Raw genomic sequence first — 23,718 nt, 5'->3', positions numbered from 1 at the left:
AAATCAAACAGAGCTTGCTGTGTGCAAATGCAAATTTCTAGTAGTAGAAAAATAATTCTCAAACTTGAGGGCTGATCTAACTGAACAATCATTGAACCCCTCTCCTTATGAGTATAATCAATAAGGAGGGGAAAACACTTTTCAAGTTCATTATCTGCAATAAGCATTTTCAATCCAAGACTCAAGAGCTAAAGTTTCAGGAAGCTAACATAATGCATTGTAATCATGAATCATGTTTGGCTAGCTATGGCTTACTCTTTAGCCATTCTCTGAAATAGCTGTTGTCAAACTCAGAGGTTGGCCCCTTAACTTAGATATCCTATGACATGCTGCTTTTTGGATGCGTTTATGTTGGCCTTAGAGGCCGCCTAATACTATCTGAAGTCTCTTTCACGAAATTCAGCCTTGGTGCAGAATTATAGCTACTACAAGCCAGTCCCTAAATGAGCTTTCCTAAAACAAGAAATTTCTGTCTGTAGCTTTAATAATACTTCACCACCCCCAGGTCAAGCTGGGGCTGGGATGTGGTCTTGACTAGCTTGCAGCCATGGTACCATGCACCAATGTTTACAGTGGACGCCTCCCGGAGGGGAGTGGGGTGAAAAGTCTGTGGTTGGAGGCACTGCGTTTGTCGTCTGCCTCAGCTTCACGGCGCCTTGTCTGCCGCGCAGCCCGTTTATCCTCTGCATTAGTCTGCTACCTCAGCTTCACAGTGCCTTGTCTGCTGTGCAGCCTGCTTATCATCTGCATTCGTCGGCTGCTTCAGCTTCACGGGGCGTTGTCTGCTGTGCAGCTTCACTTGCTAGTCGAGCACTGCGTTCATCATCTGCCTCAGCTTGACGATGCCTTGTCTCACTCACAGTACTGTTTGCTAACCATGATGTCTCTCGAGGAAAAACAAAGGGGCGCTCTCACAGTCGTAGATCAGTTTCACATGGGTAAGGCGGTGCGCCAAATTACCTGGGCAGGCACAGCAGAGAAAGGGGGGTAACCTTTCCCCGTATGACAACATAAAGGGAAGATTCCAGATTGGCCCATCTGAGCTGTCATTTTCTCAAAGGTGGAGCAGGATACCCAGGGCTTGCTTTGCACTTATCACCATTTCTAGCCACTGGGGGATCATAGGCAGGGGGACCATGGGACATTTTATTTGCAGCTTTAGCCTCAATAGCTATGAAGCTACATAGATATGAAGTCTACAATATGAAAAAGTCGGATGTAGAGTGTTTTCAATCAGTAATGTAACTTACACAAGCTCAACTGTATTTTGAAGTGTTAAGCTGACAGCACAAAATTACATCTCACATCATCCCAGTCTTTTTGTAATAAAAAACTATAATAAATCAGCCACTTTCATTGTGCAAATGTCTATGTTGGGCATGAAAGGCAGGCTCAACTTATTAGTACCTATTCAGTGATTAATTCAGAATCAGAATACTTTTTTATCCCAGAGGAAATTGTTTAGTTATAGTTGCTCCATATCAGACTCAATAAATTTACAGGAGAGTACAAGAAGAGCACACAATTAAAATAAAATACATTAAAGAGCACCAAAAAGAGCACACAAATTAAGATTAACATTTAAAGAGCACAAATATTTAAGATTAAAATTAAAATAGCACAAAACCTTATTTAAAACTTAGAAATGTACAATGTGTACAGGACAGGCATTATCAATATGATAATTACTAAATAAATGAATGAACTGCATCTACAGATGGGAGTTATAAAGTCCAATGGCCACAGGCAGGAATGATTTCCTGTGCCGTTCAGTTGTGCGTCTTGGTGGAATCAGTCTCTCACTGAACGAACTCCTGTGGCCGACCAGCATGTCATGGAGTGGACAGAGGTTGTTGTCCAGTGTTGTCCTTAACTTGGACAACATTCTCCTCTAATACACCTCCGTCAGAGAGTCCAACTCCACTCCCACAAGGTTACTGGCTTTGTGGATGAGTTTGTTGAGTCTGGCCCTCAGCCTGCTGCCCCAGCAAGCAACAGCATTGAGGATCGCACTGGCCACCTTAAATCGTGTGTCTATTCTTTGTCCAGTCCAGTTTGTCGTCGATGTGGACTCCCAGGTATTTGTAGTCCTTGACCACATCCACATCAACCCCATGGATGGAAACAGGGGTCACTGTTGTCTTGGACCTCCTAAAATCCACAATCAGCTCCTTCGTTAAGCTGCAGATGGTTCAGCGTGCACCAGGTGCAGCCCGTCTCATCACCCCCTCTGATGCATCCAACGACCGCAGAGTCATCAGAGAATTTCTGAAGATGGCAGGTCTCTGTGTGGTAGCTGAAGTCAGTGGTGTAAAGGGTGAAGAGGAAGGGGGAGAGGACAGTCCCTTGTGGTGCCCCGGTGTTGCAGAACAACCTGTCTGACGCACAGTGCTGCAGGCGCACGTACTGTGGTCTTGCAGTGAGATAATCCACAATCCAGGACACTAGTGAGGCATCCACCTGCATCGACGTCAGCTTCTTACCTAATTCCCCTGATATTTGGTAGAATAGGCATTTGAAACGTGGTAGGTGGTCTGGTTCCTACCTCGTCCCTGTTTCTCACCCTGAATAGTTGACTCCAGATCCCCTGAACCACAAACGCTGATTGTCATACCACAAACAAACCCCCTACAGCCTGAGCCATTTTCTTCACTCCTTTGGATCATTCTTTGCCGCTTGCCTTTCTCCCTTTGTCTTGCTGTCAAGATGCTATTGTGCTGATGTCAACTGTGTTTCGATTGCACATTTGCAATAATATAATGAGGCCTGTGTACACAACCTGAAAACAAACCAAATCCTCCTCTGTGTAAATCATGGGACACTTTGAGGTGCCCAAAAATAGTTTGGCAAGTCAAAAAGCAGACCGTCTTCCAAACTTCAAACATTGTCTATCACAATGATTTGTCAACAGGGCAGGGAATGAAAGAGAGTAAGAATATTTGGCTGATGGTAGAGTCTTTTGGCCTGGTGACTTGTTTCTGAGGAAAAACTAATCAGAGCCTCCAACCTCTGCTAAACTAATTTTCCAGATTTATTTAAAAAAATAAACAAATAAACAAATAAATAAATAAATCACATTCTTTTAAATAGTACTATTACTGCAATTGAACCATAAATTGTAAAAGTGGAAATGCGATGTCAAATTCCAATTTGTTGACTCCGTTATGTGACTAATGAATTCTGTGTTCAGCTAATTTATGTTAAGTTACATCAGAAGAAGCCCAGCTTTGAATTTCAGAAAGAATTTGGTGCTATTGTTTGAAAATACTAATTGGCAGTATATAAAGTATATAAAAGGAAATATCTTTAAATGGGACACACTGTGGACTAATGGCTAGCATTGTTGCTTTACGAAAAAAAAAACAATCTGGTTCCGTCCCAAAAACATGCAAAAGTAAATTGTGTCCAGCCATGGCAAAATCGGTCACAAGTCTACTTATTTTAGTTATTTACAGATTCTGGAAGTGTGATTTCTAAGCTTTCCAACAATGTCAAACATGTAAACTTTCTTTTCCAATACTGTGCTTGATTTTACCTTATTGACTCAAGATCTAATTGTATTGTCCACACAAATCATTTGAATATCTATATTGAACATCTTTAATAAATTGTTTCTTGAGTGGTTAATTCAAATTATTCAACAAAGCATTAACTTTAAAAAAAAAACGATCACCATAGGAAATCAATGAGTGAGACTATTATGTTCATTCAACATGCATACAAACACAATTGATGATTTACATCAGTAGCCTCACAATATCGACTGTTGACCTAGTAATCATTAGAAATAGTCTTTTGGCTCAGAGATTGGGCTTTTTGATGTTCCTCTAAAAGTTCTCACAGTTAAAACATAAGGACTATAATCCCCTCTACATTTTCATGTAATCAGGCTCAGTGAAGCCACCTGTGGCTGGTCGTTCGAAAGAAAAAAAACCTTTGGATGAAGACATGGCTGAGAAGACGGAATCAACTTGGCTTGTACAAAAGTATGCAACATACATTTCCCGGTCAACTCACTCTCATGGGTTATTGTAGTGTTCTTCTCATGCCCCAATCACAAGTACTAAACATGTTCGCTCTTGCAAATTGGGAAGATTCTGATGCGTTTGATGATATTAAAATATGTTAGTCCCTCACACTACAGGACAATTTGTGTCCAGCCATGGCAAAACCTGTCACAAGTCTACCGAGGGACATTTTGAGTTATTTACAGATTCTTTCCAACAATGTCCAACACATGCAAATCGGATTAATATTTGAAGAAGATATGGCCATTTGAATGTAGGCACTCCTCAAACTGCTTTAGGGAGAATTTTAGCCTCAAAGATTTACACCTTCTGAGAGCAAAGAGACAGAATCATCACATTTACATAGCACAACCCCCTCCTGGTCTAAGCTGTCAGTGAAACCACACCCTGCTCTGTATGAGCACAGATACTATTGTTGTGAGCTACACTGCTACACAGAACAATACATATACAATACATGAAAAAACTGGACATAATATCCTCTTAAGATTTGAAATGAAATAACTGTTAGGATCTGTTAGGGATGTTAGGATCTGTTAGGGATGCAACGTTACAGTTTTCCCACGGGTAATACATTATAATCATACATTATAAAACCAAAGCTGTAGGCCAAAATCTCAGAGGGCCGTGATTGGACCGTGGGCCGGACTTTGGACATGCCTGGCATAAGAGCAAATACAAGCTTGTCTGGTCATGAGGGGGCCAGTCAAGTGGAACAAAAACACATTTTAAGTAGGGGTGTGAGATATGAGCTTAAAATGAAATACTGATATTCCATCATGATATCAAAATAACAACATTTTTGGTGATAGTTCACAAAATTTCAATATAAATGTTTTTTTTTTAATATTTATAGATTAATTTTGCATCGTAAGTATTGTGAATCTTATATCATCCATATCAAAACAGAGAGGAATAACTTGATATAAAGTGGTGGGCTGCATGAAAACGATTCAGGAGCCGCATGACGGTCACGGGCTGTGCGTTTCAGACCTATGCTTTGGATGAAACTGGACCCACTCAACCTTCTCCCAGACAGTCTCACACACTATACTTTGTCTCATGTCATGTCTGACTCCTTCATCAAGCAGATACAAAGATCACTATCAGAGGCATCGTGTGGCTTCCATCCATGTAAAATGAAAACAAATACAGTGCACTGGAGCTTAGCCATGAATGTATATTTTCACAAATCCTCCAGTTTCAGTGCTGTTCTCTAAAGTTAAAGTGGTCCCAGAAATGACACTAATTAATTATGCGTATCAGGCTGTATGGGAGAGGAAGTCCTTGTATGCAGCCAGGACATGGGAAAGCGTAACAAAAACCAAACAACTAAACAAACTCAGACCTGGTAAGGACTGAAGCGGTGAGTATGAGGAGAGAAGCACTCTTTAGATGTTGTGACGCAGTTGTTCAACATGGGAATTTTTCCTCAGGGACACATCCAAGCAGGAATGTGCATATTGATGGCTTTTTTGTGTCTGTGTCCATACTACAGGTCATGTCAGTCTGCCCCCTTTACCAAAGTACACAGAAATAAACCACAACCCCACTGTCCCAAGGATCGGGCATCCAAATATTTGCGACAACATTCCTGTGCACCACTCGAAACATCACAGAAGGGGGGTCCCTCTGCCGAAAAGTGGTAGAAGTAGATGCAAAATGACATGTTTTGTTTCACCCTTAGCCACGACAGAAACATTCATACACATGCTGTTGTATGTTAAACCTCCTAGCTAAGGCAAACATGTATAGAAGAAAATGGCTGCAGTGTTCCATGTTGAGTGCCAGCACCTCAATCTATCACGCCAAGTGTCTCTCCTAATCAAAATGAATGGGCATGAAATGACAGAGGTTGTTTCCTTCAACATCACATTTATGTTTATCTTTCTTTCTAACATCCCACATCTCACATTAAGCGAGGACGCCCATAGTTTATAAACCCTTCCCTCCAGTCCTCCAGGGTTACAATCACCACAGCATTTGCCAACCACAGCTTTAAACGTTCTTGGTTTCTCACTATATCACTCTGTGCCCCTCCTCCCCTCCCCCCCTCCCCCAGCCCCAACTTCTCTTTTTCAGTCCCTGCTTTCCTTCACTTCACTCACCAAAGATGGACTGACGCTATCACATCACATCCAGATTATGTTACCAATGACTCATTTTCTTCTCTCTCATTGTTGTTTTTACTGGAGGCTTACCCACACTGACCTACTGTATATCAAAAAGTGGCTGTATGGCTGTATGAGGCAGTTTTAAGTAGTGATAGTGGTGCATCACTTGTGTGTGTGTAGGCATATGTGCCTAAATTTCTCCCAAAGTGAAGTTGAACCTGACCTGGCCATTGGTGAACTGCACACCAATGGCTGTTGGGAGAGGATAGATGCCATGGTTGATGATAATGTGTAGTTCATCCATATAGCCACTACTGTGACAGTGCCATCCAACAATGTTCAAAACTTTGCCCTTGTCAAACCGTCACCTGATGACAGATGAAGATGCTGATAACGTTTGTGTTATTTTTGTGTCTTTATTGCCCCTCGTCCGCTGTGATATAGCTCTTCCGAAATATATATATATTTCTTGTGATTCGGTTTTCTTTAATTAGTTGAAACATGCCTGGGAATCTGACAGCACAGTTTGTCAAAAAGACTTTTATTTCGGGATAATTTCTAGTAGGAAAAATGAGAAAGAGGGAAAGAAGAGATAAGCCTGGAGGACACAGAGTATATCTAATTCCTGGTCTTTGATGTACCCAGGTCTTGGTTTATTTATTTCTTTGGCTGAAACGCACAATTTGTCAGAGCAATAAGCAGAGGATGGATCAAATAACCAAAACAAGAGCAACTGAACTGTTAAACATTATGTTCTGAAAACAAAGTGAAACATTCTGGAATATCCCATCATTTTAATGGACATCTATGAGCTCAGATCAGCTGTTGTGCTTTATTTACCCAAACACAAAATCTCTTCCTGTAGCTTGGCCAACATAAATTTTCAGGAAATTTAAGGCACTAAATGGGCCCAAAGGTGAGATTTGCCATTTGTATTGTCAACTACCATTTCCAAGATTGGGAATGAACTTTCTGGACTCACAATAACATGAAACATGAAATATGAACATTATGTAACCCTATAAATGAATGCAGCAGCTATCTGTAAAATAACTAGACTAGAGCAGATTATCAGTCTCTACATTTTCTATTTGCATGATAGGTCCAATCTGACCAATTTTACAAACTTTCTTTTCCAATACTGTGCTTGATTTTACCTTATTGACTCAAGATCTAATTGCTTTGTACAAATATTATGTACATAAGACCCTAATTTACATAGTTAGAAGACTTTTATGGATTTGGGTTTACAGAGACTTTAAGAAGTACAGCCACAGTTTAGCTATTCTCCAGTTTTCCTTGCCTTCCTTTGGTCAACAAAGTTTTGATGACAACTGCTTTGATGACAATCATGCTTTCGCACACGCTCAATAGCTGCTAGAAAGTTCCACACACTGTCTCTCTCACACACCCACACCCACACAGAGCCAGGTGGATCTGTGCATATTAAGTAGCCATGTGTATTCTCCATTACCGTCAGCTGATTGGCCGAAAAACGTTGACGTTGATTCACAACGATCAAACAACCTTAACCACTTCTTCGCTGAGACTCTTTTTGGAGTCCCTGCTCGGAAATGACATGCCCAAACTAAATAGAGTAAATCTCTGCAGTTACATGCTCTATGTGGATTATCTTGGTATCTCTTTTACCTTTCACATACATTTTTTTACCTCTCACATACACCTTTTTAAGTTGCACATACACAATTTTACCTCTCACATACACCCTTTTACTTTGCACATACACAATTTTACCTCTCACATATACTCTTTTACTTTGCACTTACACAAAACTCACCTCTTGCATACATTTTTCTTGTGTGTGTGAAGCGTTTTTATGTTAATTAAGTAAAGCAAAATAAAAGAGTGTATGCGAGACGTAAAAACAATTGTATGTGAGAGGTAAAATTGTGTACGTGAGAGGTAAAATTGTGTATGGGTGAGGTAAAAAAGAAATTACGGCCTACAGGGCACCCCATAAATATACTTCATGCATCACTTGAACATATAGTATATCTTAACTCGTACAGAAGTGCTGTTTGAAAGCTTTGGACAAATTGTGACACGCTGCTTTCTGTCCAAGTTTCAACTTGGGTTGCAAGACTGAACATTATGTTTTATCCTTTACGGGCCATGAGTTAAGCTGGAGGTCCTCAAATCCAAATACAGACTCATGTGTACTTAAAAGAGTGTCATGCACACACTCATAGGCAGAACTGGACATTCTTGTGACAGATTCATCCATATGCTCACACGTGCAGAAATATACACACGGGCCTCAGCAGGATTATCCTCTCCATCTCAGGACTGCTGCATGTCCATTTAAAGAAACATTAGGAACCATTTGTATTTTTGTTATAAACACAGACATCCATCTGTCCGATCCATGACAGATTTATGGGAGAGTTCCTGTTTGGTCGCTGTCCAGCAGCACATTTCCGTTACAGTGAGGCACTCTTACTTTTGGGATGATGTTACAATTTGCAGGTTCTCTCTCTAATCTCCAAGCTTCAGTTGACTGTTCTTGAACCACTTTCAGCTATACTGCAGCAGACATTATCTCTAGGTTTTAATAAATCTTGCCGGGAAGAGAGAGTCTCACTTCCTCATCTTGCGCCCAACTTTTTCCCCTGGACATAAAAATTGGGGGCTTGTCCAACATCTAAATGTCCATGAGGTGAACTAAATGTTTATGTCAATTTAGTGGCCTTTGTGAGACAATATTGGCTTCTTTTTTTTCTTTTTTTTTACAGATTTTTTATATGCCAAGATTATCCAAAACTTAATTTCCGATTCTGATAGTGATACATATACAGGCTTTTTTCCCCCACTAAATTAATTTAAGGCAATTAATTTTACAGTCATTTTAATTATTAACTGGGCACAATCAGCCCTGCTACACATGAGCAGTAAAAAGATGCACCATCAAGGTGGTGTGCAATTAAAAAAAGAAGGTTACAAAAGTACCCTAAAGTAAATATAGCCCTCCTTAAAGTGCAACAAATGAGGCTTGTGCCATATGAAACCCACAGCAGAATGAGTGTTTTTCACCTGATTTGATTTTATGATCCCATATAGATCCATATTTGTGGAGCCTAGCCTAGCCTCGTTTTGATGGCCCACAATTGAACTGTGTTAGTAAATTGTGCTCATTGAATGATGTGAGGCCCCATCGGGTTTCTGTTTTCAGCAACAAAACAAAGCTCTGGGAAACACATGTGTTGCTACCTTTCCAGTACCAAGTGGCAGGGAAAAAACTGTGCAGAGCTTAAGGAGCATTTAGCAGCTAAAGAACCAGACATTTCCCTCTGGAATGGGTGGAGACAAACTAGAACAAAGACTCAAGAACTGAAATGTGACTGAATATTGAAACTCATAAAACAGGTGGCCAGACGCATGTTGAGTGAATAGTAAAGTTTCTGCCTGTCTTATAAATATCTAAATAAATGAGCTCACTCACCATTTTGACTATGGCTGCTCCAAATATGAAATGAGGCTGGCTTACAATGTTTAGATGTGTCAAATCCTAAAAATCAGACCAATTTATCAGTTATATAAAACAGTAAAGAAAACCTACACTACCACCTTAAAGCTTTGAGTAGATTTTCATTAATAATATTGAGGTATTCATATTAAAGCAAGATGGTCAGAGTAGTGTGAGGACCCATTATTATTATTATTATATTATTATCTTCCTTCCAATGAAGTGCGTTTATGAGGGTTTAAAGATGCAAAAACTCACACAATTTTGCACACACGGCTCATGGTGAACATGGAACTGTGAAAAGGGTTTAGTGAAGGGGCATGGCAAATTGGAAGTAAGTGGGGAAAATTAAAGAAGAAAATTATATTAGTTGATCTGGAGTAAAGGAGGACCTATAACCTAACTCCAAAAGGAATATAGGGACATTGACACAATTCTCTCCTTTTGGCTCTATACACCACTACAATGGATTTGAAATTAAAAGAACAAAATGTGCTTTTACTGCACACTTTCAGCTTTAATTAGAGGGTATTTGCATTCCAATTATAATACTTTGTATATGTGCCTCCCACTTTTTAGGGGAACAAAAGTAATGGGACAATTGAGTGAAAAGCTATTTCATGGACAGGTGTGGGCTATTTCCTCCTCATGCCATCTTCAATTAAGCAGGTACAAGTTCTGGAGTTGATTCCATGTGATATTTGCATTTGGAATCTGTTGCTGTTAACTGTCAATATGAGATCCAAGGAGCTGTCACTGTCAGTGAAGCAAGTCATCATTAGGCTGAAAAATCAAAACAAACCCATCAGAGAAATAGCAAAAACATTAGGTGTGGCCAAATCAACTGTTTGGAACATTCTTAAAAAGAAGGAATGCAGTGGTGAGCTCAGCAACACCAAAGGACCTGGAAGACCACAGAAAACCACTGTGGTGGATGACAGAAGAATTCTTTCCCTGGTTAAGAAAAAACACTTCACAACAGTTGACCAGATCAAAAACACTCTCCAGGAGTGGAGTGTTTCAAAGTCAACAATCAAAGGAAGACTTCACCAGAGTGAATACAGAGAGTTCACCACAAGATGTAAACCATTGGTGAGCCTCAAAAACAGGAAGACAAGATAAGAATTTGCCAAACAACACCTAAAAAAGCTGTTATAATTCTGGAAGAACATCCTCTGGACAGATGAGACCAAGATCAACTTGTACCACAGTGATGGGAAGAGAAGAGTGTGGAGAAGGAAAGGAACTGCTCATGATCCACAACATACCACCTCATCAGTGAAGCATGGTGGTGGTAGTGTCATGGTGTGGACATGTATGGCTGCTAATGGAACTGGTTCCCTTGAGTTTATTGATGATGTAACTGCTGACAAAAGCAGCAGGATGAATTCTGAAGTGTTTCCAACAATATTATCTGCTCATATTCAGCCAAATGCTTCAGAACTCATTGGACGGAGCTTCACAGTGCAAATGGACAATGACCCAAAGCAAACTGCAAAAGCAACCAAAGAGTTTTAAGGCAAATATGGAATGTTATCAGTCAATCACCTGACCTGAATCTGATTGAGCATGCATTTCACTTGTTGAAGACCAAACTGAAGGGAAAATGCCCCAAGAACAAGCAGGAACTGAAGAGCGTGTCAGTAGAGGCCTGACAGAGCATCACCAGGGATGAAACCCAGTGTCTGGTGATGTCTATGCCTTCAGACTTCAGGCTGGAATTGACTGCAAAGGATTTGTAACCAAGTATTAAACAATGAAAGTTTGATATATGATTGTTTAGTTTGTCCCATTACTTTTGGTTCCCTAAAAAGTGGGAGACACAGTGTTGTAATTTCTACACCGTTCACTTGATTTGGATGTAAATACCCTCAAATTAAAGCTGGAAGTGTGCAGTTAAGGCACATCTTGTTAATTTAATTCCATTGTAGTGGTGTATAGAGCCAAAAAGAAGAGAATTGTGTCGATGTCCAAATATTTATGGACTTGACTGTTGAAGGTGATTTTTATGAGGACTTCTGACTGGTGATGTACTACATTATTAAACAATAAACTGTAACACCAGGAGCTACATCATTTTACTATGTCTCCCCTTCACATCTGCAGTCTCCTTGCCAGCTCCTGCCATGGTACTGTGTGTAGAAAGTCAAAAGGTCTGGCTCAGGTCCCAGACAAGGCAAACACTGCTCTGGATACAGTTAGGAGAGAGTGTTTCTGTTTTCAAAGCACATATAGAGATGCAGTGTATGCACAGAACTTGTGAACACAAACTGCTATATCCCTGTCTGTGTGTGAGTGACCCTGAATGAGATGGCTCACCAATCACAGCACTTAACTAATAAAGTGGAACACGCTCAACTACCCAAACCACACACATACAACAGACACAGAATATAATCAGCCTGCCACTCTGAACAGTTCCAAGACTCATCTGTAACTGTAAATGAATGCATCACACAAGGTTCACCCAGCAACTCCTTGTCTCTCAGCAACACAGAGAGACAAGGAGATTAAATAAATAAGTGAGCTAATTCTCAACTGTGACAAAAGGCATTAAGAACAAGTGGCTTCCATCCCAGCACCGCAAGAACAAAACAAAAATAATAGGGTCATTAGTCATTTGAAGGTCTTTGTAGCCCACACTGCGCAGGAGTGAAAGTGTTTATCTTTCACCCTGTATCTTATGCTCTGTCCACATCTACGTCTTTTTCCCTTTCACATTCACTCTAAGGGTGTGAAGGGTGACACAAATCATGGTTCAATGCGTACCTCCGTTTTGGCATCACCCTTACCGTACGAGTGTGATGCAACATGTAAAACAGGCAAACATGTTTGTTGTTGTACTTACTTCATTGTAACTACACTGGTGGTGTTGTTGTGGATATCCTCATTAAAACTAAAAGTACGACTTGTGTGAATGGCGTTAATATCTCAGAGAGCTGCCGTGAGTGTTTGTGTGACATTCGCAGCACACAAATTGCAGAGAAGCTGATCTTCTCTCAGTTCTTGTCTGTGTTTACATTAAAATAGTCAACAGTGTGTTTTTGTGCATTACATCATCATCACTGTGAACAAATTATACAAACACATCCTCTCTTTCTGCTGAGGCAGCATCTCTAAGCTAGTGCAACGATTTACAGCGAGTTATCATACTTTTTTTTTTTTAGACCTGTAGTGACAGAAATAAAATTAAATTGGTTTTTAATAATTTGGTACTTAAGAAATCTCAAATGGCACAGATGGTGCCAAACTGTGCCAAAAGAGAGAATGCATAGACATATTTTTACTAAAACCTCTGTAATTGTTTAATTAAAGCTCATGTCCACATGTTTTCACGTGACCTCCATGTGTTTTTAAGCCCCTACTGCATATTTTAAAGGTGATATTTGCTTTAAAATCCAATTTTTTTTTAGGCGAGAGAAAAATAATCCTTCAGTTATGCTGTGTTCCATGTACATTTACTCTGACACAGTGGCATCCACAGTGAAACTTACACCTCTGTTGGAATATCACGAGTGATATCTTTATTTTGATACCAAGACAATCCACATAGAGCTTGTAACTGCAGAGATTTACTCTATTTAGTTTGGGCATGTCATTTTCGAGCAGGGACTCCAAAAAGAGGGTCAGGGAAGAAGAGGTTAAAACTTTCATTCTCCCATGCCTTGCCAAAATCAGCAATGAGACATGCATGTTTTGCAGTGTTATCTTTTCCTTAAAGTTAAAAAAAAGTCTGACGCATTACTGTAAATTCACACTGTGTAGACATCCTGTGGTACTCACTGCAAGTGCCTCAACCTCTCATACATTTTTTTCCATGGTGATTCACTACCTTTGACTGTCATCAAACGTTGATTTACAGCCAAAATGAACCTGAAATCTGGAGGAAAATAAAGAGCAACAGATACGAGAAAATAAAATTATCACTGGCACTGTTTATCTCCGACAACCATAAACTGGTTGGATGACTCAAGTGAGTTCAAGCACAATCGTCAGCCTGTGATAACACCACAATATTAATTGTGACTTGACTTGATTGACTTTGTCTGTTAGTCTGCCTTAATTATCTCATAATCACTCAGTTTTAGCAGTGACAAAGCTACAGTCATGATCTTTGTGACCGTAACACAAGTATTCACTACTAATAGCTTCCTCGTGTCTGCCCAAAATAATATTATTTATACTTACTTATAGAAAACATTCAAGTCACACAGTGCAATTAAATATTTGAAAATCACTTCCACCTTTACAACTCACTGAAGAGCAATTGAATCCATAATTCTTCTAAAGCTGTAAAATCAATGTTATTATGTTAACAGGATAGAATGACCACAACTGCATAAAAGGCTGCCTCTTTCACACACATTTGTGGTAATTCCATTCCATCCATTCCACTCTGCAGCTTCATGAGTGTTTTATGTATTTTATAGACAAAGCCAAAACACTAAGTATCAAGCAGGACACCATTACTGTGGAGTTTGAGTAAACTGTCCTAAAAATGTAAGATGTTATACTTTGTGTTATTTCACTACAATATTTCGGAAGATGAGGAGGCTCACGATACCTCCCACGATAGGCACACCGTACCTCCAAAGAGCTCAACGGTGACACCTGTGCCCCCCTCTGCTTTTACCCCTTGATATAAAATAGCTGAAATATAAAATAGTTGTTTTTTTGTACAAGTGCATTTAATACTCAGGTCAACAGTGCTGGCGGGCCACATATCATTTATTTTATAACTGAGGCTGCAGGCCTGTGAAAATGTGAAAATGGGCCAATTAGCCCCCAGTCCGGACTTTGGACATGCCTGCTCTAGAGTGTGTGGAAACACAAACATATCAGAGGAAACACTCCATTTACTCCACAGATGTAGTAGTGGGTGCAAAGCTACAAGCAAGCATCAGTGTTTTCAGAGGGGATGTTATAAATCCTGTATCCAGTTAGCCAAACGTATAACCTGGTAATTAAAACAAACTCAATCTCTGCTTAAGTAACCACCAGAGAGTGATTCGCTAAAATGCGTGATGGGAAAGGAACCACATGCTTGCTTTATGGCTGCAATAAGATAAACGTGACAGATTCAAGTGTATAGCCAACATTGCCAACTTGAAATTTATGACTTCATTCATTGCTCCTCTGTGCAGGCATATACCTGTCTGTTTAGTTTGATGCAATGAAATATGATTTAAACACAAAAACAACAATAAAGTGGTTCAAGTTATTGACTGTGACAGAACTACTTAACAGCCATCATGCCCCTTTTCCTGGAAATCCCTAACATTAACAAACCTGGGCTGGATTTTCGTCTTTTCATCCTATTCCCAGGACATGCGAAGCCTAAAGCTCTATTTCCTTTTTCTTTCTTCCATCATGCAAGTACAACCAACAACATTTCTGGAAGCTGTTATTGCAAGGTCCTCAAGCTATTACCATGGTTTCCTCTTCACAAATTTTTGGGGTCAGGAAGAAGGAACTCTTTATCTCTCAGAGCATCCCCAAGCCCCAAAACCTTGTTTTGACAGAAGACTGGTGGACTGGTGGACTTTGTTGGTCATATTGGCAAGTGCAAGTATGGAAGCACAAACAAACAAACAGACACACAGAGCTACCAAAAGACACTCCGTGGAATGAAATAACAAAAAAACAAAAACAAGATTAATAGCATTCATATTCTTTTCCTTAAATTTTGAAGTTCAACAGTTTGCCAATCCCTTCAGTAAGCTGACAAACTCCTGTCTCCTTTTAACAGAGTGCTTTGAGCTCTTTATTTCAATTTTATGAGGAACGTAAATCATAAATTTTTTCAAAAAAATCAGTAAAGCACACTTGAAACAGGGCCTTGGACATTTGTGCAATTAAGTACCAGAAGACTACGGTTGGTGTTCATATCAATACTGGTTCGTAGAATTTGTCAAAATATACATTCATCTCAGTGTTTCCTAACCTCTCTATATCGGGATGCGACCCAAATTCCCCACTATAAATCTAACGAGCAAAATTGTGCATCATTTTCAGCCATATCTGTGACACCTAATATCATTTTGACTTGAATTAATCATTTCAAGTTAAAATGAATTAAAACTTAATTGAATAAACGTTTTTTAAATTTGCTAATTTGTCTGGGGACCCAAAAGCAACCCATTTGTGGTTCCCAACTCAGGTTTTGGGATCCTCTTATTTGACTAGAGGATTGAATTAAAGCGGAACTCGACCGGAAGTTCCTATTAACGCTGTTTTTTTGGTTTGTATCTGTGTCATTACCTTGTTTATGAAGCCCTGAAGGTTCGAAACAAACAGTTCAGCCACTGCTGAGAACTAGTGTTGCTCATATACATTGTTTTACATGAATTTATTTGTATTTCCTCCTAGCTCCTCCTAACCAGAGGAGTAATCCTTTTACAAACACAAGTCACCTTTGACTGGTCAGGAATGTTATCAGGGTCCATATACTTTACTCCTGCATTGAGGAAGGAAAGATCTCAGACTTGAAATGCTTCCCCAGCAGCTGTTAGCTGCATCACTAACCCCCCACATACACACACTCTACACTGGACTGAGCGGCCAGGCACGGTGGTGTTATCTGGAACTCTCTCTCTTCCATTCTTCTCTTTCATCAGAGCCCGATGGAGAAACATCATGGCCAGTTTTCTTTCAGACAAGGAGTAAAAACGCTGGTGTGATTAAGACATAAAGACTGAGCGGGACAGTTAATCTTCTGTCTCATTAGTTAAATTCATCCAGATGTGTGTGTGTGTGTGTGTGTGTGTGTGTGTGTGTGTGTGTGTGTGTGTGTGTGTGTGTGTGTGTGTGTGTGTGTGTGTGTCATGCAGCACAATTAGCCAGAATTACCCGTGTCTGTTTAAAGTTAACAACAGTGGTGGCAATACCACAACAAAAAATCTCAATGTCTCAATAACTCGATCAATTTTAAATGTCTTGATGTAAAGGACTCATGGAAAATTGAACATCATGATGAAGAGGACTGTTTGAATACAACTCTTCATTCAACTACATCAGACAGTTGTTTTGATTTTTGTGATTAATCACCTGAAAATTACTGAAATTAAATCCAAAAGCCAAACAGAATATATATATATATATATATATATATATATGCAGTGGTATGCAAAAGTTTGGTCACCCCTGTAAATGTTCATGATTTTCCTTTATAAATCATTGGTCGTTTGGATAAAAAACTTCAATTAAATATATCATATTGGAGAAAAACACAGTGATATTTGAGAAGTGAAATAAAGTTTATATGATTTACAGAAAGTCTGCAATGATTATTTAATCACAATAAGGCATGTGCATAAGAAAAATGTTGTACATCCTCCTTTAGCAGAAATAACAGCCTGTAAACGCTTCCTATAGCTTCCAATTAGAGTCTGGATTCTGGAGGAAGGTATTTTGGACCATTCTTCTTTACAAAACATCTCCAGTTCAGTCAGGTTTGATGGTTTCCGAGCATGGACAGTCTGATTTAAATAACACAACAAATTTTCAATAATATTCAGGTCTGGGGACTGAGATGGTCATTCCAGAACGTTGTATTTGTTCCTCTGCATGAATGCCTTAGTAGATTTTGAGCAGTGTTTAGGGTCGTTGTCTTGTTGAAAGATCCAGCCCGGACACAACTTCAACTTTGTCACTGATTCCTGGACATTGTTCTCCAGAATCTGCTGATATTGAGTGGAATCCATGGGACCCCAACTTTAACAAGATTCCCAGTCCCTGCACTGGCCACACAGCCCCACAGCATGATGGAACCACCACCAAATTTTACTGTAGGTAGGAAGTGTTTTTCTTGGAATGCTGTGTTCTTTTTCCACCATGCATCACGTCCCTTGTTTTTCCCAAATAATTTTAGTTTCATCAGTCCACAGCACCTTATTCCAAATGTGCTTTATCATACCTCAAGTGACTCTGTTTGTGATGAGTGCAGAGAAGAGGCTTTTTCTGCATTACTCTTCCATTCAGCATCTCCTTGTGTAAAGTGCGCTGAATAGTTGAACGATGCACAGTGACGCCATCTGCAGCAAGATGATGTTGTAGGTCTTTGGAGCTGGTCTGTGGGTTGACTGTGACTGTTCTCACCATCCTTCACCTCTGCTTATCTGAGATTTTTCTTGGTCTGTCACTTCGGGCCTTAACTAGAACTGTGTCTGTGGTCTTCACATTCCTCACAATGTTCCTCACATTTGAAAGTGAGAGCTTAAATCACTGAGATAGCTTTCTGTATCCTTCCCCTAAACCAGGGCTATTCAACTAAAATTTCTGGAGGGCCAACTTTTCGGGAGGCTGTCCAGCCAGTGGGCAGGTCAACCCCTGTACTACTATTTCATGTTGCATGTACATTAAATGGATACAAACAACAAGCAACATTCCATCAGTTTAGTCCTGTATCTTGGTTTTTTAAAGATATCTGTTCCTTTTCAGTTATATCTATTTTCTCATTTTGATTAGTAAATTGTTTACTCTCTCAGAGAATTAGAAAATCAGGAATGCAGTGGAGGAGGAGGCCAAACACATTTGGGAGGGCACACTGATTGCTAATGAATAAACGTGTGTTATTGACTGACTATTAATACAATCAAACAAAACAAGTTCTAAGACTTCTTCACTGGACAAAGGCCTCAATTATGATTATCATATCAGCGATTCAATACAATTAGATTCCACCAGTGGCTTGCATGGACGTTTGGTAGAAAAGGGGTGAACATTAAAAGGGCACCTTTTTTGGGGGGGGGGGTATAAGGGTTCCTCGTGATATTGCTTTAAAATTTATTCGAGCAAACATGGAGGACTTTGACAGCGAAGAGATTTCTGAAGGCAGTGATTTTGAGGAGTTTCTCGGCTTCGATGACATCATTGCTGATGACTCTGACCACGCTGAACAAATCGACCGGGTTTTATGTTTAAGACATAATTATGTTATAAGACGACGAGGGCGATCATAAACATGAGGAGTTTGAAGGTTTTGAAAGTGACTGAAGATGGAGAGTGTCTTCAACCGCACACCAGGGTGAAAGTGGATTTACCTGCAGATGCCACAGCGCTGTAAGCACCATCACTGTCACATGTGAAGCAGACTGTTACAGTCATTACATGCTGTTCTTGTTCTTCACTTCAATGATTGTTCAACATCATGGTTTAGGGGAAGGATACAGAAAGCTATCTCAGAGATTTAAGCTCTCAGTTTCAACTGTGAGGAACATTGTGAGGAATTGGAAGACCACAGGCACAGTTCTAGTTAAAGCCCGAAGAGGCGGACCAGATAGTCAGAGGTGATGGATGGTGAGAACAGTCACAGTCAACTCACAGACCAGCTCCAAAGACCTACAACATCATCTTGCTGCATGTGGTGTCACTGTGCATCGTTCAACTATTCAGCGCACTTTACACAAGGAGATGCTGTATGGAAGAGTAATGCAGAAAAAGCCTTTTCTCTGCACCAGCCACAAACAGAGTTGCTTGAGGTATGCTAAAGCACATTTGGACAAGCCAGCTTCATTTTAGAATTAGGTGCTGTGGACTGATGAAACTAAAGTTATTTGTTTATTTGAGTTATTTGGGCAAAACAAGGGGCGTTATGCATGGCAGAAAAAGAACACAGCATTCCAAGATAAACACTTGCTACCTACAGTAAAATTTGGTGGTGGTTCCATCATGCTGTGGGGCTGTGTGGTCAGTGCAGGGACTGGGAATCTTGTTTAAATTGAGGGTCACTTGGATTCCACTCAATATCAGCAGATTATGGAGAACAATGTCCAGGAATCAGTGACAAAGTTGAAGTTGTGCCGGGGCTGAATCTTTCAACAAGACAACGACTCTAAACACTTTCCAAAATCTACTAAGGCATTCATGCAGAGGAACAAATACAACATTCTGGAATGGCCATCTCAGTCCTCAGACCTGAATATTATCGAAAATGTGTGGTGTGATTAAAAGTGGGCTGTCCATGCTCGGAAACCATCAAACCTGACTGAACTGGAGATGTTTCGTAAAGAAGAATGGTCCAAAATACCTTCCTCCAGAATCCTTACTCTAATTAGAAGCTATAGGAAGCGTTTAGAGGCTGTTATTTCTGCAATAGGAGGATAATTTTATAATATATTATTATATTATATGATATATTTAACTGACATTTCTTATCCAAACAATCAATGATTTATAAAGGAACATCATAAACATTTACAGGGGTGATCAAACCCTTGCATACCACTGTAATATGTCACTGAACATAAAATTGTAACTTTATTGTAGGGCAATGTGATTATTTTTTTTTTTTTTGGCGCCGGTCTTATCTGATGTCCATCTATATAAACATATATATATATATATATGTATATATATTTTTACCAATTTTGTCCATTAGGGCACACATTTTCAATTTCATACATTCATGGACATGTCTACTTTTTCATCAATCGGTAAAAGCAGCTTAATATATTCAATTATATTTGAATTTAAATATGAAATTAAACTTTTGGTATCACTTCATATTAAGGAATACACATTCACCATTAACTAGGTGCTTACTAACATATATAAGTAGCATACTAGTCCCTTATTAGTAATTATTAAGCACTTATTAACACATTATTCTACATAACCTTATTGTACCTCTATTACAACATGACTTAAGATTTTTCCTAAATAAGGTGTTAATATGTGCTTAATATTTACGAATAAAGGGCGAGTATGCTACTTATATGCATGTTAGTAAGTTCCTAGTTAATGGTGAATATGTGTTCCTTAATATAAAGTGTTCCCAAACTTTTTGGTGATTACATTTGTATTTGTAAAGTACATTTTTTCCAGTTGTGCCTTTTTACATATATGCACAAGAAAAGTATCTAGAAGCTGCAGTCCTCATGAGCTGAAGCTCAGTCCTGAGAACATTACAGGCCTTCTCTTACAGAGATATGTATTCAGGAGAATCTCAATCTCACTTTGGTGAACATGCTCATCTGTTTACAACTACATCAGCATAGCTATACAATTGTGCATGAATCTACTTTATTTATTATTTGATGCTCATCTCTTATTTTACAAAACTGTAACTGCAGCATACAACAGATTTGAAGAAGAGTTATACAAAGGCTGTTCACAGTGGGTTATACAGTTGTGAATTAATCTATTTGTTCCAAATTTGGCATAATTTGTATTTTTATCTGAAATATTTATATAAATTAAACATGTATTTATAAATAATAATAATACATTCTGCAGCTTAATCAAAAGGCAATGTCACTGCATGCAGAATCGTCCAGGTCCACATTATGATGTACCTCAGAAATGGTTATTTCCATTACCTTGTTTCTTCACCTCAGCAGTTGCTCACAAATTGAACCTGGAAATCACATTTGAGGTTCACAATGTTGTGGGGGACGTCAAAGAGAAGAACAGCTGGTTCTGCCGAATGTGGGAAGTTTGTTTATTCAAATCATGTACTTGTTTCAGCGCTGTCTTTGGAGACACAAAGTCTCAAAGCCTAAAAATGCAGCACGGCTGCAAAGCATTATCAGCAACAGCCTCGTGATTCACACCTCATTAACATTAGAACCATATCTGAACAAAGTAAACACCTTGGTGGCGCTATAAATAAACATGGTCATTTAAAAGTACTTCAAAAGCATCAACATAATCAGTTAGTGTTTACTTTTCTTCTATTGAGACATCAGACTGGTTATAATTCAGCTTTCTCTTATTCGAGTCTGTATTTTTTTGGTTATACTCACACATTCTTGACTTGGATAAATAAAGGGAGCATTCTCTTCCTCCTCAGAGCGTCTCTGGGGAATCTATCTGACTTCCTGCCATTAAAGAGACAGCCCGCTGGAGAACAGGGGGTGACTGACATTCAGCTACCTCTGCTCTGTGAGCGACGCTCTGTGACACAATCAACTGGACATGTGTGGAATTTAGTCAGCGTTAATTTACGCAGGGAAAAACAGAGAACAAAAACCAAGAGTTTGGATTGTTGGCCAGGAAAAGAGAGACGTGATGTGTTGGATTCATATTTAAGATGAATGTGTGGATGCCTCGTGGTTGTCAGGACAAAAGGTTCAAAACAGTTACATAACAACATGGAAGAGTTAATATCCTGTAGAGAGTGATGGTGACTCTGGCTTAAAATTAGTTATTTCTTTTAGTGAGCACAATTTAATGTAGTTTTTGAGCAACTTTTGTCCATGTTACCATCACTTTGTGTGAAAATGTCTTCTGTGGCAGTGTGACAGAAAAAAAAAAGAGAGAACTCAATGTCTAAAGTACATAAACTCTCCTCCCGACAGACATTTTTACAAACAAGGCGATGACGATGAGAAAACAGCAAACAAGCTGGGTAAGTTATGTTGAAGCCACACACACATGCTCTGTGGAGACCACACACCCAACAAAACATAAATATCTCAATAAACTATGTACTGCAGTGTGACCACTACAAAAGAAGTGGATACAATTTCATGCAAGTGCCCATATTAAAATTCAACAGCATTCTTTTTTTCTGTCCACAACTTGATATATTATTCTCTTTGAAATAATTTAGAAATATTTATTATAAAGTTGCAGCAATTAGCCCACCACCTCCTTACCTTCTGCAACCACTGGGTATAGTTCTCCATAATGTTCTCCAGCTGCTGGATCTTCTGAGTGGGAATCTCTGGCTCAGGTGGTGGAGCATCCCTCTGCAGAGAGTTGGCATTGTACTGCAGGCTACCGGCTTTTGCCTCCCTGCACAAGCCTCCACCAGCTCCCTGTTCCTCAGGTAGGATGAAGGTATAGGTGCACTGGCCATGCTGGATCCTGTGGAAACGTCTGTTGCTGTAATTACTACTGCTGCTGCTGCCATTTGATCCACTGCTGCTGCTGCCACCTGTGCCACTGGTGCTGCTTTCCGTCCCTCTTCTTGACTGCCCTACTCCGCAGCTCGCAATTACCAGAAGGGCCACCAGCGAGAGCAAATGGTGGCCAAAGTTGTACCACAGCATCTTTTAATCAAAAATGACAATTGAGTTTTTGTTTCTTCAGCTGTGTCTTCCTCTTTCTTCTTGGCTGGAAGTTTCTTATTAAAGTTGGATCAGAAAACGGTGAAGAACACCGTTGGCCTGGAACATGTGTCATCCATCCTTAGATTGGGCCTCCAGTATTGAAAGCCACAGCAGACTCTTAATATGGACACTTCGACATGCCAAGTACCCAAAGCTTCGTTAAGATCTTGTCCTGGCAGTGAAGTGTGCACACATTAATTTCAGAGTCTCAGTCTTGTTATAAAACCTTGATGTTCCTCTGGATCAAAGTCAGATGAGAGCAGGCTGTGTGGCATACTTTTATCAGTATGTGGCTTTAGTGTAGGTGATGGTGTCGTCAGACCTCCCCTGGTGTCTGCCTTCCCTTTCTCCTTTGCTGTCTGGCTGGATGACTGGGGGAAGAGTGAGAGAGAGAGAGAGCCGCTCACTGTGAGGAACAACTCGAAGCTTCCAGCACACTGTGCCTGCCCCTTGCAGAGCCTGCAGAGGAATGTGAGTATGTGCACGAACCAGTGTGTGTGTGTGTGTGTGTTTGTGTGTGAACCTGGCAGAGTGGGGACCCCAGCACAGAGGATGTGCTTAGAGTAAAAGGATCAGTTTACAAGCTCTCTGACTGCAGACTCATGTGGTTGACATGCCTTCTTCTCCTCTGTGTGTTGACACAGAAACATTGCCTGAATGTGTGTGTTTAATTTATCTCCTCCTCTACATACATCTCTACACCCTCTTATAGAACACTATACAGACAGGTGTTTTATTACATGTGGAAGGTATATTTCAAGAATTTTTTGAGTGTAATATTGTACAACAGAAACACATCATCATCATGCAAAGTTAGATTTTTAGAGAGATCTTTTTCATCCAGTATGTTATATTTTATTTACTATGGCTGGCAATGATTGTGTTATAGACAATGAGTGAATTGCCTGTCTATAAAGTAAATGACAAAATATTGTCAATCAATCAAAATATATGTTTTGTTGTCCCATAGGGAAATTAGTCTGGGACTCATGCTGTGCATATAAATGCCCTCACATAAAAACAAAAAAGACACTGTA

At 39.7% G+C, this 23,718-nt stretch overlaps 1 protein-coding gene across 2 annotated transcripts in view; it reads right to left on the bottom strand.

Annotated features, from left to right (window-relative positions):
• Positions 1-22,982, bottom strand: part of angpt1 (angiopoietin 1) — a 70,923-nt gene extending 47,941 nt beyond the window's left edge. For both annotated transcript variants that reach the window (XM_083899255.1, XM_083899254.1), the window contains exon 1: positions 22,226-22,982. In XM_083899255.1, coding sequence (XP_083755381.1) covers positions 22,226-22,621 — 396 coding nt within the window. In that variant the 5' untranslated portion in view covers positions 22,622-22,982. The remainder of the gene's footprint in view (positions 1-22,225) is intronic.
• Positions 22,983-23,718: the final 736 nt, after the last annotated feature.

This window comes from Microchirus variegatus (assembly GCF_963457635.1).
Source record: "Microchirus variegatus genome assembly, chromosome: 13".
NCBI classification, from domain to species: Eukaryota; Metazoa; Chordata; class Actinopteri; order Pleuronectiformes; family Soleidae; genus Microchirus; species Microchirus variegatus.
The sequence above is the reverse complement of the archived record's forward strand: the minus strand, read 5'-3'. Positions and strand labels throughout refer to the sequence as shown.